The sequence below is a fragment of the Lissotriton helveticus genome, chromosome 2_2 (assembly GCF_964261635.1).
Source record: "Lissotriton helveticus chromosome 2_2, aLisHel1.1, whole genome shotgun sequence".
Taxonomy (NCBI): Eukaryota; Metazoa; Chordata; class Amphibia; order Caudata; family Salamandridae; genus Lissotriton; species Lissotriton helveticus.
In genome coordinates, this window is record NC_136060.1 from 518,102,531 (window position 1) to 518,117,988 (window position 15,458).

Here is a 15,458-nt window from a genome sequence, read left to right on the forward strand (position 1 = left end):
AGACAGTCAGGTCTGGAGTCTGGGGTCAGAGACAGTCAGGTCTGGAGTCTGATCAGAGACAGTCAGGTCTGGAGTCTGGAGACAGAGACAGTCAGGTCTGGAGTCTGGAGTCAGATACAGTCAGGTCTGGAGTCTGGGAACAGAGACAGTCAGGTCTGGAGTCTGGGATCAGAGACAGTCAGGTCTGGAGTCTGGAGTCAGAGACCGTCAGGTCTGGAGTCTGGAGTCAGAGACAGTCAGGTCTGGAGTCAGAGACAGTCAGGTCTGGAGTCTGGAGTCAGAGACAGTCAGGTCTGGAGTCTGGAGTCAGAGACAGAGACAGTCAGGTCTGGAGTCTGGGATCAGAGACAGTCAGGTCTGGAGTCTGGAGTCAGAGACAGTCAGGTCTGGAGTCAGAGACAGTCAGGTCTGGAGTCAGATACAGTCAGGTCTGGAGTCTGGGAACAGAGACAGTCAGGTCTGGAGTCTGGAGTCAGAGACAGTCAGGTCTGGAGTCTGGAGTCAGAGACAGTCAGGTCTGGAGTCTGGAGTCAGAGACAGTCAGGTCTGGAGTCTGGAGTCAGAGACAGTCAGGTCTGGAGTCTGTGAACAGAGACAGTCAGGTCTGGAGTCAGAGACAGTCAGGTCTGGAGTCAGAGACAGTCAGGTCTGGAGTCAGAGACAGTCAGGTCTGGAGTCTGGGATCAGAGACAGTCAGGTCTGGAGTCTGGGAACAGAGACAGTCAGGTCTGGAGTCTGGAGTCAGAGACAGTCAGGTCTGGAGTCTGTTAATAGAGACATATGCGAGTCAGCGATCTTCCCTGCGTTGCGTTGCTCTGGATTTATAAAACCGCGCAGAGGAATAGGTTGCGCATCTCAAGAATCGAGTGGGGCAGATATTTTGCACCACTTTTGCGTCACTTTTCCCATGTTAAAAGTGATGCAAGAGTGGCGCAAGGGGCTTGTAAATCTGCCCCAGAACGTGCTATCATGGGCGGGGGCCCCTTGGAGCTGCAGTACAGCATTGCACTCTTGCGGCTCCCACCTTACAAACCTGTGTGTCCTTGGGCAGCGCACACTCTCTCTGCCTCACCCCCTGATCTGTGTCAGAGCAAGAAGCCGAAGCAGTTTAGGGGCATATCAGCAAGGGCTTTATCTAAAAGCATCGCCCTATCAGCAGAGGGTGCTAACATGCATGATCGCGTGTTAGCACCCCTTTGCACTACGCCTACCTTTGCGTCGCTAATCACATGCAAAGTGGGCGTTCCTGACATACACTACATGTCAGGACATCAATAGCGCGGCTTCGCGCTATCAGCAAGGCTGCCCCAGCATTTTAGCAGACGTTAGTTTTTGGAGAAAACCACTGTTTTCTCCAAAAACTAACGTCAGCTAAAATGTAGAGTTACCTCTCCCCAACATTGGGGTGGATTCTTCTGGGCTACCAGGGCGATAAATTCCAGAGATAGACGGCGATGAGTAACAAAGCGCTAAGCGCGCTTTTCATTATTCATCGCTGTTCCTTGCTGAAGTCTCCACTGCCTTTGCCTTCAGGCTGCACCTACAATCCATTGGCGCGAAGCTGTGACGCGCCCGTCACACCCGGCGCTAAAGAGGGATTCCAGAGATTGCTGAAATGGCCAGGCTCTACTTGTTCACTCAGTTTACACCCCCCTGCCCCCCGGCTGAGCTCCAGGCGGCCCCCCAGAGGGTGGCTGTCTCGGTTCTACTTTTGCCTCTGGCTGGAGGGTGTTACCGGAAACGGGTTGGGCTGTAGGGCTTTGGTTTTTGAAGTAGGAATCCAACATATTTGCTTCAGGTGGCCATGGGCAGCCAGTTTGTCACAAAAATCTTGAGAAAATCCATTCTGTGAATACCAAAAGTATTAAGTTCATTCTGTGAATACCAAAAGTAGTAAGTTTAGGATTTTGTCTTAAGTTAATTCTATGAATCGGGCCCCTACTATCTTTAAAGGGTTATTGACGACTGCGATGGTTATTGGTAGTTAAAGTCCTTCTACCTTTAAAGGGTTTTTGACGTCAGCGATGGTTATGGTAGTTAAAGTCCTTCTATCTTTAAAGGGTTATTGATGCCAGTGATGGTTTTGGGTAGTTAAGTATCCCCCAACTTAGAGAGGTTGATTATTGATCAGGACCATCTTTCTTTCTTCTAGGGTAATTGTTGAAAACATGGCTATTGACTGTCATAGAGGGGGTTATTGTTGGTAGTATAGTCATTGACTGTCTTAGAAGGGTTATTGTTGAGTGATTGCCTTAAAGGGGTCATTATTGACAGCAAAGTTATTGATTATGTTGTTGACAAGATGCTCACTGATTGTCTTAGAGGGTTATTGTTGGTATTATAGTTAGCGATTGTCGAAGAGGGGTTATTGTTGATAGCATGGTTATTGATCGTCCTGGAGGGGTTATTGATTGACTTAGAGGGGTTATTGATTGTCTTGGTGGGTTATTGGTAGCAGCATGGTAATTGATTGTCTTAGAGTGGCTATTGTTGGCAGTATAGTTATTGACTGTCTTAGAGGGGTTATTATTGACAGCAAAGTTATTGATTACGTTGTTGACCACATGCTTACTGATTGTCTTAGTGGGTTATTGTTGGCAGAATAGTTATTGATTGTCAAAGAGGGGTTATTGTTGGCCGCATGGTTACTGATTGTCTTGGAGGCGGTATTGGTAGCAGCATGGTAATTGATGGTCTTGTAATGGCTAGTGTTGGCAGTATAGTTATTAATTGACTTAGAGGGGTTATTGTTGGCCCCATGGTTATTGATTGTCTTGGAGTGGGTTTTGGTAGCAGCATGGTAATTGATTGTCTTAGAGTGGCTATTGTTGGTAGTATAGTTATTGACTGTCTTGGGGGGTTAATGTTGGCAGTAAAGTTATTGATTGACTTAGAGGGGTTATTGTTGGCCGCATGGTTATTGATTGTCTAGGAGGGGTTATTGATTGTCTAGGAGGGGTTACTGATTGTCTTGGTGGGTTATTGGTGGTAGCATAGTTACTGATTGTCTTAGTGGGTTACTGTTGACAGCATGGTTATTGATTGTCTTGGAGGGTTTATTGATTGTCTTGGAGTGGGTTTTAGTAGAAGCATGGTAATTGATTGTCTTAGAGTGGCTATTGTTGGCAGTATAGTTATTGATTGACTTAGAGGGGTTATTGTTGGCTGCATGGTTATTCATTGTCTTGGAAGGGTTATTGATTGTCTTGGAGTGGGTTTTGGTAGCAGCATGGTAATTGATTGTCTTAGAGTGGCTATTGTTGGCAGTATAGTTATTGACTGTCTTGAGGGGTTAATGTTGGCAGTAAAGTTATTGATTGACTTAGAGGGGTTATTGTTGGCCGCATGGTTATTGATTGTCTAGGAGGGGTTATTGATTGTCTAGGAGGGGTTACTGATTGTCTTGGTGGGTTATTGGTGGTAGCATAGTTACTGATTGTCTTAGTGGGTTACTGTTGACAGCATGGTTATTGATTGTCTTGGAGGGTTTATTGATTGTCTTGGAGTGGGTTTTAGTAGAAGCATGGTAATTGATTGTCTTAGAGTGGCTATTGTTGGCAGTATAGTTATTGATTGACTTAGAGGGGTTATTGTTGGCTGCATGGTTATTCATTGTCTTGGAAGGGTTATTGATTGTCTTGGAGTGGGTTTTGGTAGCAGCATGGTAATTGATTGTCTTAGAGTGGCTATTGTTGGCAGTATAGTTATTGACTGTCTTGAGGGGTTAATGTTGGCAGTAAAGTTATTGATTGACTTAGAGGGGTTACTGTTGACAGCATGGTTATTGATTGTCTTGGTGGGTTATTGGTGGTAGCATAGTTTCTGATTGACTTAGAGGGGTTACTGTTGTCATTGTTTGGTATTGTTTTCCCATCTTACAGAGGTTACTCGTGGCAGTGGCGGTGATTGATGGTGTAAGGCTTCTCATCTAGCTGTCCTTTATTACCGGCTGCTGTTCTACCCATTGTGGAAGGGCTCGCTTTATTCACTGACAGGGAGGTTTTGCCATCTACCAAAGTCAGGCTGCGTAGCGCTCACCGTGCTAACCCTATCGTGCTGACGTCAGGAGCCGAGTGCGGTTTAATGCACTCATTTCAATAACTCTTCTGCCTACAAACAAACCTCTCTTTGCCTTGCGGCCTCTTTCCTCGAGGTCAGCTCTTTTGTAAAGTAGTCGTTAAACCACAGAATGCGCTTGTGTAATGGAAAGGCAGGAACTGGCGTAAGCCGCCATGACACACTTCCTTCCATCTCTTGTTGCAGGCGCTGAACAGGAAGCATCCTTGGCCTGTGTCCGGGCATCACAAGCACCTCTCGGCCCCTTCCAGGGGGCTGCAGAGCAAAGCAGGACATCCACCCCCAGGCTGCGAGGGAGGCTTGCACAATGCACGCACCAAGGAGATAGAATGGAAAGACCCCAAAACTACAGAGGGCTAGTGCTGGACTTGGCCTTTTCCCTAAAATGTTTTGCTTTTTGCTTCCCCTAATTCTGGAAGTCCCCCTTTGTAATGTAGTTGTATAGGTCCTGTGAGGTTGAAATGCCCTGGGTAATGTTAAAATACATTCTAGGTGCAGGTGCCCTCTACCCTCAACATGGCTGCCATAGGCCCCTGTTGCTGCAGTGTGGTCTTGTTAAGGCGCATTCTAGTTGCCAGGAGCGGGCAGGGACCCCATACATTGTTGCCATTCCAGCCTGCCTGGCCTGCCCACAGTTAGAGTAGGGAAGCTCCTGGCACCTTCTAGAATAAGGGCGGAGCTTAGTTTTGCCGCCTTAGAGGGTGGTCACCTGACCTGGGCATATATAAGGAAAGGAGGGAAACTTTCCAGTCAGTTGGGGCATCACTGACCTGGGGGACCCACGCAGGAGACTTAGGCGGTAGGGCCTAGTCAGGGGCCTATGCCACTGGGAGTGACAGGGCTAAGGTGCTGCCTTCCAAGTAGTGAGGAACACTGAACTAGCCCACTGATCTGGCCCGACGGGAGGGGAACCCAGGGACCATCTACAGTGACCTGTAGAGGAAGCCTGCCTGCAGCCCCCAACTCAACCCCCTTCAAGTAACAAGAAACCAAGAAACCAAGAAACTGCTATTTACAAGGGTGCCAAACCCATCAAACGCCAAAAAAAAGACCTTCAAATTACCACAGGACTGCTGGGGAATCAACCAGGTACTGGACTGTGTTGCACCTGCGCCCCCTTTGTCCTGACCTGGGTCCCTGCCAGCGCCAGAAACTCCACGCAAGGGCTCCTGTGTGAGCCGAAGATTTCAGGTAAAGCCAAGTGGGGAGGGCAGAGAGTCGGCACAGAAGCGGGACCTCTTAGGAGCGAGGAGGAGTCCCTGGAGCCGCCCCTCCCCCGGGGAACTCTGCTGGAGGGCCCCGTTGGCCCGAATTATTCACAGAAGGCCCCTCAGAACTGGGCAGTAGCCCTTATTGACTTGGTCAGAACCCCCAAGTTCATCATTTAGTGACTGGGCCCCAGTGGCCCCCATTAGCCCCACAAGAGGAGTTGTTTAGGCTCAATGAAATGATTTACCTTTGATGGAAGGTGTTACTCCGACGTAGGGAAGTGTTTTGCGTCTGCTAAGGAAAAGTTTCAGATGCATGAGCCAAGTTTAAATATTTAATGAAATGCTCATTTTCAGCCTGATGCAGGGCTTATGGGGGCCTTATGAAATCTTTGGTGCTGAGTAATGGAATGGTGGTTATTTCCTAATGAAAGGCTGATTGCTGAAACGTTTTACTCTCACCTGCTGACAGGGTTATTCCTGATTAGGAAATGTTTGGGTTTTGCCTAATGTGTAAGCTTACCTGATGCCTAGGTTATTCGTTGCTGCATGAAGTCCCTCTGCCTAGTGCAATGTCGAGGAAATGTTTTTATGCACTAGCCAAGTTGTATATGTTTAAAGAAATGCATATTTTCACCAAATGCTTGGTTCTCTTTGCCTAAAGGAATGTTTAGTCCTGATCCAGGAAATGTTTATACCTACTGAAAGGTTTCACCTCTGCTAATTAGCTGTGCTACATTTAATGAAAGGTTATTCCTACCTAATGACCTGGCTCTAGGACATGGTTGTTTATTCTGGCCCTATGCCATGATGATGGTGGCCTGTTGACAGGTTTATTCTGCAGGAAAGGTTTATTCTTGCCTAACGAAGCGTTACACCTCCCAGGAAATGTCTTACTCCTGTCTAGGGGAGGGGAACCCGAATGCCTACAGTGATCTAAGGAAATGTTTTATTCCTGCTAACTGGACGCATAATTGAATGTCTTTGTATTGAATTCCTTGCAGGGGCGGGCTTCATGAAATGTTTATCCTATCCGAGAAACAGTTGCCCACATGCCTAAGGTGCTATACCGCAGGGGTTGTTTAGTAATGAAATATTTTACCCATGCTGGAGGCAATGTGTCACTTTACCTGATGACACACTGGTTTATACCTACTGAAATGTTTAATGCTGATTGAGGAGATGTTTATTCTTGATTAAGAAACTGTGGTACCTATGCCTAGGAGGTGGTTCTTCCTATCTGTTAAATGTTTTACTCCTGATACGGGGAAAGAGTTATTCCAACCTAATGCAGCGGCTAAGGAAATGTTTTATATTTAATGAAATGTTTTATCTTCATTTACTGTCCTGCTTATTCCTGCTGAAGGATATGTTTTAATCCTGCCAAGCAGTTTTAAGTAAAGTTCACCCTTGCTTGGTGAGACGTTAATTGATTTTCCTACTGAACAGGTTACTTACCTGAAGACCTGTGGACTCTTGCTACAGGTTATGCTCATCCTTGCCTGATGAGCTGGTTGTCCATGCTAATTCTCTAATGGAATGTTATTGCAACATATTAAATTGGATATTGAACTGCTCCCTTTTCTCCCCTCCTATGAAATGCTGTAATGAGTAATTGATACTGTGATTTTCCACTCCTGAACCCTAATCTTATATAAAAGTTATTTGATTTTTAATCAAACACACTGGAGTGGCGTCAGTCATTGCGTGCCTTTTATTGTCTCAGTGGTTGCGTGTGCTGTGTAGTCACTTAACACCTAAGCTTTCGGATGCCTACCTGCTCGTGCCAGGCTACCCCCGGGGAACTGGCGACCCCAGTTCCTACAGCTAGTATGAGTGAGAATGGGCTACCGTGGACTGCAGGTAGGCTACAAAGGGTTGAAGTGAGCTGAAAGGGCTTCAATGGGCTACAAGACGCTGCAGTGGCTTGCAGTGGGATGCAGTGGACCACTAGATGTTGCAGTGAGCTACAAGTAGACGTGATGAGGATTACATGGCTACTGGTTTGTGAACCTGGGGCCTCATTTATGAGAAATGACGCATCGCTGCGTGAAAGCAGCGATGCGTCACTTCTCAGTGCGCACTCCAAATGCGTCAAGAAATTGACGCATTTGTGTCCTAGAAGTGGCGCAGTGAAATCTTATAGATTTCATTACGTCACTTCCATGACCCTTCCTTGCGTCAATACGCCCCCCTTGCATACATTATACCTGGCGCAGGTATAATGCGGGGCAGGGGTTTACAAAGTGACGCATCTAGGGGTTTACAAAGTGACGCATCTCCCTAGATGCGTCACTTTGTAAATATGACGCAGCATGGCGCATTTTTTACACTGCTGGTGCATCACAAAAAGTGACGCAAGGGCTCATAAATGAGCCCCAACATCTTTACTTTAACAGGTACAACAAACCATCCAGCGCTGCATTACGCTTGGATCAAGTTATTTATTTAACTTTTTCTTTTCAGAATTTTCAACATTATTTTGATTCTTAGAAAGTCTCAAGACAAGTATAATATTTCTCCTTAATACATAAAAAAAAACATTTAACAAATAAATCGACAATAGACTATAAACTCAAACATATAAATCTTTACATATACAGTAATGCAATCTTGCACCAAGTTCTTGCCACACTGTATTTACAAAAAAACTGTACATTTTTCATTTCTTTGAAAGTCAACCTATGACCTATTGTCTATTATTTATAAGAAACACTTGTAGAAATGCTGACACGTTTCAAGTTCCATTCACACTTCAGGTACGCGGAAGCTTAGACTCTGCCCCGTTTATTTAATTAGTTGCAACTTTCAATAACACAGCAGTAATAGGCCCACCCTCTTTACTTACCTTTGCCCCTCCCGGAGTCCACCTTCTTTAGTTACCTTCACTCTTCCTATGGCCCACCTTCTTTACTTCCCTTTCCCCCTCCCAGAGCCTACCTTTACTTCCCTCACCAGTCCTTGAGCCTACCTTCTTTACTCATAGTCTCCGCCTGAGCGCCGAACCACGACGCTCAACCCAATCACTACGCTGCTTTCATGGTGACAGCAGTGTCGTGATTGGCTTAGAGGAGCCTGGGAGCCCGGGTGCTTCTTGCTGCCGAGACCCTAGACAGGAAGAGGATGAAGAGGACGAAGGAGAGGCGGTGGCCGGCCGTAGCCAGGTAAAAGCTTTTTTTCATTCCCCACCCCACCACCCCTGTCCGGTAGCAGCCGCTACTGCCTTCAAAGACCTCCAACTGCCCACTCCCTCCACCCTGCCACGGTCATGATCTTACCGGGAAGGCGATCTCACAGAGCTTGGTGATCCATTCGCTGCTCTCCTGCTTGTCACTTGCGAAGATGTAGCTCCTGTCGTTGGTCTCCACATGGAAGGCGGCCATGTTGTTCTTCGGGCCGGTCTCTGTGGGCAAGGGTAAGATGCTGATACACTCCGCCAAGCGCACAATCTTGCGGTCCAGCCGCTTGGTGTTCGGCCTGTCCATCTGAGTGCTCGACTCCTTGGTGTCGAAGAACTCCAGACGCGCTACGCCAAACTGGCTCGCGGGGTACAGCACCACCCAGTTCTTCTTCCATTTCTAGGAGAGAAGGGGGAGAGGGTAAGTATTTCCTCCGACGAATGTATGATGTTACAACGCATACTTTTACAACGCATGCCTTTACAACGCAGTTTTCACACCGCAACATCCTTTACAACGCATTCTTTTACATTGCATGCCATTACATCGCATTTTCAGAAACTACCTTTACAACGCATTCCATTACATCACATTATACCTTTGTAACGCATACCATTACAATGCTGCTATGTAAAGGTGTTGCGATGTAATGACTGCGTTGTAAAGGTTGTTTCCCTCCACAGACAGTCTGATCCTGTTACAAAGGTGAGCCCCACTCTACTGACACAAAGACACCTGCCCCTCACTGCAGGGGCCAGGTTTACTCAGGGTGTGGGACTCACGGAAAGAGTGGAAATAGATCGCAAAACCTGTACTTCTTCTACATTGTGAAATCATCTAACAATCATCCATATCATACAGATTATCAAAAAACAATGCATTATGTTTCTGCTGTACACAAAATATTGATTTCATTACATAATTCATAACATATACATTTCCAACATAAATATATACATCACCTACTGGCAGTCGCCAGTAGGTAGTTACAGTTAGGACCTAGATTCCATAGACGAAGCATTTTCTGTTTTCTTTCACGGATCTTCATATAAACAAAGAACAAGGGAACCATTATAGTCAGAAGGGACCAACTGGCACATGCATCAACAATGCCATTTGCGATTCCTTATTAGCGAAAAATAAGGATTCGCTACTAAGGAATAGCAAAAGGCTACGCATGAAGAAATCGCTAAAAAAATAGCGATTTCTAAGCATTCCTTAATTGCGAGGCGCAAGTTGCGAGTCGCAATTAAGGAATACCTCCCCATTCATTCCTATGAGCCTAGAGGCCCATAGGAATGAATCGGAAGACATTCTCAAATTGCGATTCTCAATTAGAGAATCGCAAATTGAGAATGCAATTTCAGGGGTGCCAGGGTGTCAAAAGGACACAATTTTGCACCCCAGAAATCTGCATCTGGGTACATCTTGCACACACACATGCCCCAAGGGCATGTGTGTGTGTAAAATGGAACTTTGAAAAATTCACTTTAGTGCATTTTTCAAAGTTTTTGCAAATAACAATGAAGTTCAACTTCGTGGTAATTTGCTCCCCCTATTAGCGAAATCAAATGCTATGGCAATTTAAGTAATCACAATTTAGAGATTACATAAATTGCGATTTTTGCATTTGTGGTGATGCATCCCAAATGCAACAAGCATTTGCAATGCAATAGGTCTCGCATTAGGAAAGTTTGATCTATTGGTCTTGTAAATGACAAATATTTTATTTATGTGTTGGTTTTGAAAATAGCGTAATTAATCGCTTTGTCATTTACAATGCCATTATTTTTAACTTTCGCAAACGTGACACCTATAGCATTTGTAATGCAATATGTGTTGTATTTACATGACTTAGATAATAATTAATACTTAAATAAACGTTATTGTAAGTTATAATGGCAATAGCTTACATTTTTGTAAATAACTTTTGTGAAGATTATGTTCATTGTATTTTATTGTGATGAAAATCCAAGAACAGCAGTGAAATATTAACATCTTTTTGTGACATTTGCAATAAAGCTTGAAACATTGAGAGAACATATTTGAACCAGTTGTTGCTGAATGGTTGCACAGAGTGATGCTGTGGCCTTCAGTGGTGCTGAGTGATGCTGTGGCCTTCAGTGGTGCTGAGTGATGCTGTGGCGTTCAGTGGTGCTGAGTGATGCTGTGGCCTTCAGTGGTGCTGAGTGATGCTGTGGCGTTCAGTGGTGCTGAGTGATGCTGTGGCCTTCAGTGGTGCTGAGTGATGCTGTGGCCTTCGGTGGTGCTGAGTGATGCTGTGGCCTTCAGTGGTGCTGAGTGATGCTGTGGCCTTCAGTGGTGCTGTGGCGTTCAGTGGTGCTGAGTGATGCTGTGGCGTTCAGTGGTGCTGAGTGATGCTGTGGCCTTCAGTGGTGCTGAGTGATGCTGTGGCGTTCAGTGGTGCTGAGTGATGCTGTGGCGTTCAGTGGTGCTGAGTGATGCTGTGGCCTTCAGTGGTGCTGAGTGATGCTGTGGCCTTCAGTGGTGCTGAGTGATGCTGTGGCCTTCAGTGGTGCTGAGTGATGCTGTGGCGTTCAGTGGTGCTGAGTGATGCTGTGGCGTTCAGTGGTGCTGAGTGATGCTATGGTCTTCAGTGGTGCTGAGTGATGCTGTGGCCTTCAGTGGTGCTGAGTGATGCTGTGGCGTTCAGTGGCGCTGAGTGATGCTGTGGCCTTCAGTGGTGCTGAGTGATGCTGTGGCCTTCAGTGGTGCTGAGTGATGCTGTGGCGTTCAGTGGTGCTGAGTGATGCTGTGGCCTTCAGTGGTGCTGAGTGATGCTGTGGCCTTCAGTGGCGCTGAGTGATGCTGTGGCATTCAGTGGTGCTGAGTGATGCTGTGGCCTTCAGTGGTACTGAGTGATGCTGTGGCCTTCAGTGGTACTGAGTGATGCTGTGGCCTTCAGTGGTGCTGAGTGATGCTGTGGCCTTCAGTGGTGCTGAATGATGCTGTGGCATTCAGTGGTGCTGTGGCGTTGAGTGGTGCTGAGTGATGCTGTGGCCTTGAGTGATGCTGTGGCGTTGAGTAATGCTGTGACGTTGAGTGATGCTGTGGCGTTGAGTATTGCTGTGGCGTTGAGTGATGCTGTGGCGTTGAGTGGTGCTGAGTGATGCTGTGGCCTTGAGTGATGCTGTGGCGTTGAGTGTTGCTGTGGCGTTGAGTGTTGCTGTGGCGTTGAGTGATGCTGTGGCGTTGAGTAATGCTGTGACGTTGAGTGATGCTGTGACGTTGAGTGATGCTGTGGCGTTCAGTGGTGCTGAGTGATGCTGTGGCCTTCAGTGGTGCAGAGTGATGCTGTGGCCTTCAGTGGTGCTGAGTAATGCTGAGGCCTTCAGTGGTGCTGAGTGATGCTGTGGCCTTCAGTGAAGCTGAGTGATGCTGTGGCATTGAGTGGTGCTGAATGATGCTGTGACATTCAGTGGTGCTGTGGCGTTGAGTGGTGCTGAGTGATGCTGTGGCGTTGAGTGCTGCTGTGGCATTGAGTGATGCTGTGGCATTGAGTGATGCTGTGGTGTTGAGTAATGCTGTAACGTTGAGTGATGCTATGACGTTGAGTAATGCTGTGGTGTTGAGGGATGCTGTGTGCTAATGGTGCTGTGGCTTTGAGTGGTGCTGAGGCGTTGAGTGGTGCTGAGGCGTTGAGTGGTGCTGTGGCGTCGAGTGGTGCTGTGGCATTGAGGGGTGCTGTGGCATTGAGGGGTGCTGTGGCATTCAGTGGTGCTGAGTGATTCTGTGGCACTGAGTGATTCTGTGGCATTGAGTGGTGCTGTGGCATTGAGTGGTGCTGTTGCGTTGAGTGGTGCTGTGGTGTTGAGTGGTGCTGTGGTGTTGAGTAGTGCTGTGGCTTTGAGTGGTGCTGTGGTGTTGAGTGGTGCTGAGTGATGCTGTGGCGTTGAGAGATGCTGTGGCATTGAGTGATGCTGTGGTGTTGAGTGATGCTGTGGCGTTGAGGGATGCTGTGCGCTGAGTGGTGCTGTGGCGTTGAGTGGTGTTGTGGCGTTGAGTGGTGCTGTGGCATTGAGTGGTGCTGTGGCGTTGAGGGGTGCAACACCAGCAATTCTACCAGCATAGAGCAGCAAGATTAATGCAATACAAACCAAAAGAAATAACAAAATCTACCCTACAGATTCAGATACACCACCAAGCAGACTTGAAAACGGAACACTGAGCGTGTTCAGGTTAAGTACCGGCTTCGAGGCCAGAAACGTGTACATGCTACGTTCGGCGGAAATCCGCTAAATGCTGTCTCGCTTGACTAGGTAAGTTAATGGACACAGCGGGGGAGCCCTGCGTTGTCCGGAGAAGTAAATCGAGCTGCCTTTGAAGTGCGGCTCGGCCGTGAGGAGGCATAAAAGGTTGATTGTAGTAAATAAAAGCCTCGCAGTTAATGTAGCCCAAGCCTGAATTGCTGTCCAGTTAAGTGGAGCCCATAAGGAATGTGAATGAGTACTACGTAAAGTATACTGCAAATGAGATTTCGCAAATAACAATTCGCAATAATGAATGTTTATGCCCTCTGGTGACACGAGAACATACATTTACACATAAAATGTATGATGAGTTCATTATGGCTGCAGATTAAGCTCGCATGCGTCGTAAAACAATGAGGTAACATGAGGAATTGTAGAAGTGCGGCTCGGCCGTGAGGAGACATACAAGGTTGATTAAAAACAAACGTTAGCAAAAAAAAGCGCACACAATGCTCGTAAAAGGATTGTGTGAAACGCACAGTAGTTGGATACGAAGCTATAATGAAATGAGACGCCGAATAAAGGTAGGAAAGAGATACGAACTTGTAGTGTGATGGGGGACATAGCATAGTGGTTTAATAAGAGGACAGCAGCTGCAAACAAATAACGCTAGTTTTGTGAATAGTGATACTACGTACGTAATGGACCCTAAAGTTGTAGTGAAATGTTTGCAAACAAGTACGGAGTAGTCGTTTGTTAAATTATTTTATAAGAGGCTTAGAATGGTGGAGCAGTCATCACGAGAAATCTCGGGAGTGATAGGGATGAAAGCGCTAGCGGCAAATGGTGACCTGCAGAGCGCGTGAAAAACAATCACTTCAGAGCAGCGCATTGCTTTGAAGTCTCATGGCGGGGGGCAGGGGAGCAGCTTGGGAGGCAAACGAGCATATGGGGATGGGGTGTGAGGCCAAGCGCGCACCTTGCGAAGCGTCACGCTTCAGTAGACAACATGCATTGGGAGGAATCTGCTTGTTCAAGAGTGTTGTTTCCCCTGCAATAGTTCAGAGCTATAAATAGCTCGACCTAAAAATACCGGTCACAAAGGGACAGATTCTGAGAATCTGCCCGTTTGCAACCGGTTTTTGCTTTGATGCATGTGGGCCCAAGTGTAGTAGTAAGTTATTATCGACAGCGGTCCTGTCAAGAAAAATACATACATATAACCACAACACTCCAATCAGGGTTGGGTCTACTCGTGTACAAATGGATGATAATTAGGATTTATTTACAAAAATTAAAACATAAACATTACATTAACATAAAGTGAGCAGGATGTGACAGGGATTTATGAAATCAACAGATTTCCTTACCTCAGGCATATAACTGAAGAGTGACTCATTGGTGAAAATAAGAAATAACAACAGTCACAATAGGAACATCTTGTACTCCGCAAGAATCTCAGGTGAAGGTAAGAGTTTAAGAGATGGTTGTCGACGACGTTTCCATTCCCAGCAATGGTTATGGGATCATCATCAGGACTAAACGATCAAAAAATGCGGAGAAGTTGCCTGGATGAGTTAGGGGAGAGGGTTAAGGGGTAAGCTGAGAGGAGTGGGAGAAAGGAGGGTGAAAGAAGAGGGGTATAGGGAGGAAAAAATGAGTAAGGGGTAAGGCGACTAGTTGGAATTTACGCGCTTACACCTGTGAGAGTAATATAAAATGAGGTGACACACCACATGCTGGAGACCTAGTGTGGTTGGTTGCATGCTACACAATTGCAACTCAGTTGAAGGCTTAAGTAATGGTCTCGGCGGGAAGGAAATGAGGGGCATATTACCTAGAAGTGCGTTAGAAAACGCAAAACGCACATTCCCATATCGCCGGCTATTGCCGGATTCCATCGCCGTGATAGCGCGCAAATATCTATGCGCATCACGTAGGCGAAATGAAATCCGGCGATAGTCGGCGATATGGCACATTAGCGCATGAAACCACACGTTTTCACGCGCTAATGTGCTCCTTGATAATATGGGGTGGGGGTGGATTCAGCTTTATGATCCACACCCCCATGTTATCAATGCCCTAACACCTGGTCAGAGCAGGCGTTGGGAGACCTGCGATAAACGAGTTTATTGCAGGTCTCCTTCTCCCAACCCTGCCTTGGTAATAGGGTGTTCCCACCTCCAACCACATTTCACATGTGGTTGGACGTGGGAATGCCCACTTTGCATGTCATTAGCGATGTTTGTCGCCGACATGCAAAGTGGGCTTGAGCCAGGCGCTGAAATGCCCCTATGGATAGGGCTTTAGAAGTATCGCCGCTTTCTCGGCACAAATGGCCGAAAAAGTGGCGATACTTCCCCTTGCTAATATGCCCCTGAGTGCCTATGCGACCAGATAGTGACGCTTAATTAATTGCAGTAAAGAGAGAAGGAGCTTACTAATGTTGCAAGGAGTGAGACATTGGCCTCATGGCGGGAAGCGGTGTCCCAACCAATGCTGAAGGTTCAACGCACTCTGTGGGTTGCCGGGTGGACTGTCAATGAGGGTCACGGGGACAAGAGCACTACCCATCCAGAGCGGCTGCTACGGGCGTGAAAGGGTCAGAAAGACCTGGTAACGGGGGGAAATACCAGGAGTGAATATAGTGAGGATCAGGAACCCAGAAGAACAGTTTAGTCAGGAAGCGGAGGATAGCTTACCGGGAGGCGGAGTAGGGGACCGCACTGGATCCACGACACAGGAGGATTTCTAGGAGTGCTGATGGCTGCAGGAGAAGGTGG

General features: G+C 46.9%; 1 protein-coding gene across 4 annotated transcripts in view; it reads right to left on the bottom strand.

The window, feature by feature from the left end:
- The window catches only part of DOK1 (docking protein 1), a 203,335-nt gene that overhangs the window by 112,721 nt on the left and 75,156 nt on the right, over positions 1-15,458 (bottom strand). For all 4 annotated transcript variants that reach the window (XR_013608392.1, XR_013608393.1, XR_013608391.1 and 1 more), the window contains exon 2: positions 8,564-8,863. Coding sequence is in view for 1 of the 4 variants with exons in the window: in XM_078678834.1 (XP_078534960.1) it covers positions 8,564-8,863 (300 nt within the window). In the remaining 3 variants the exon portion in view is untranslated. The remainder of the gene's footprint in view (positions 1-8,563; positions 8,864-15,458) is intronic.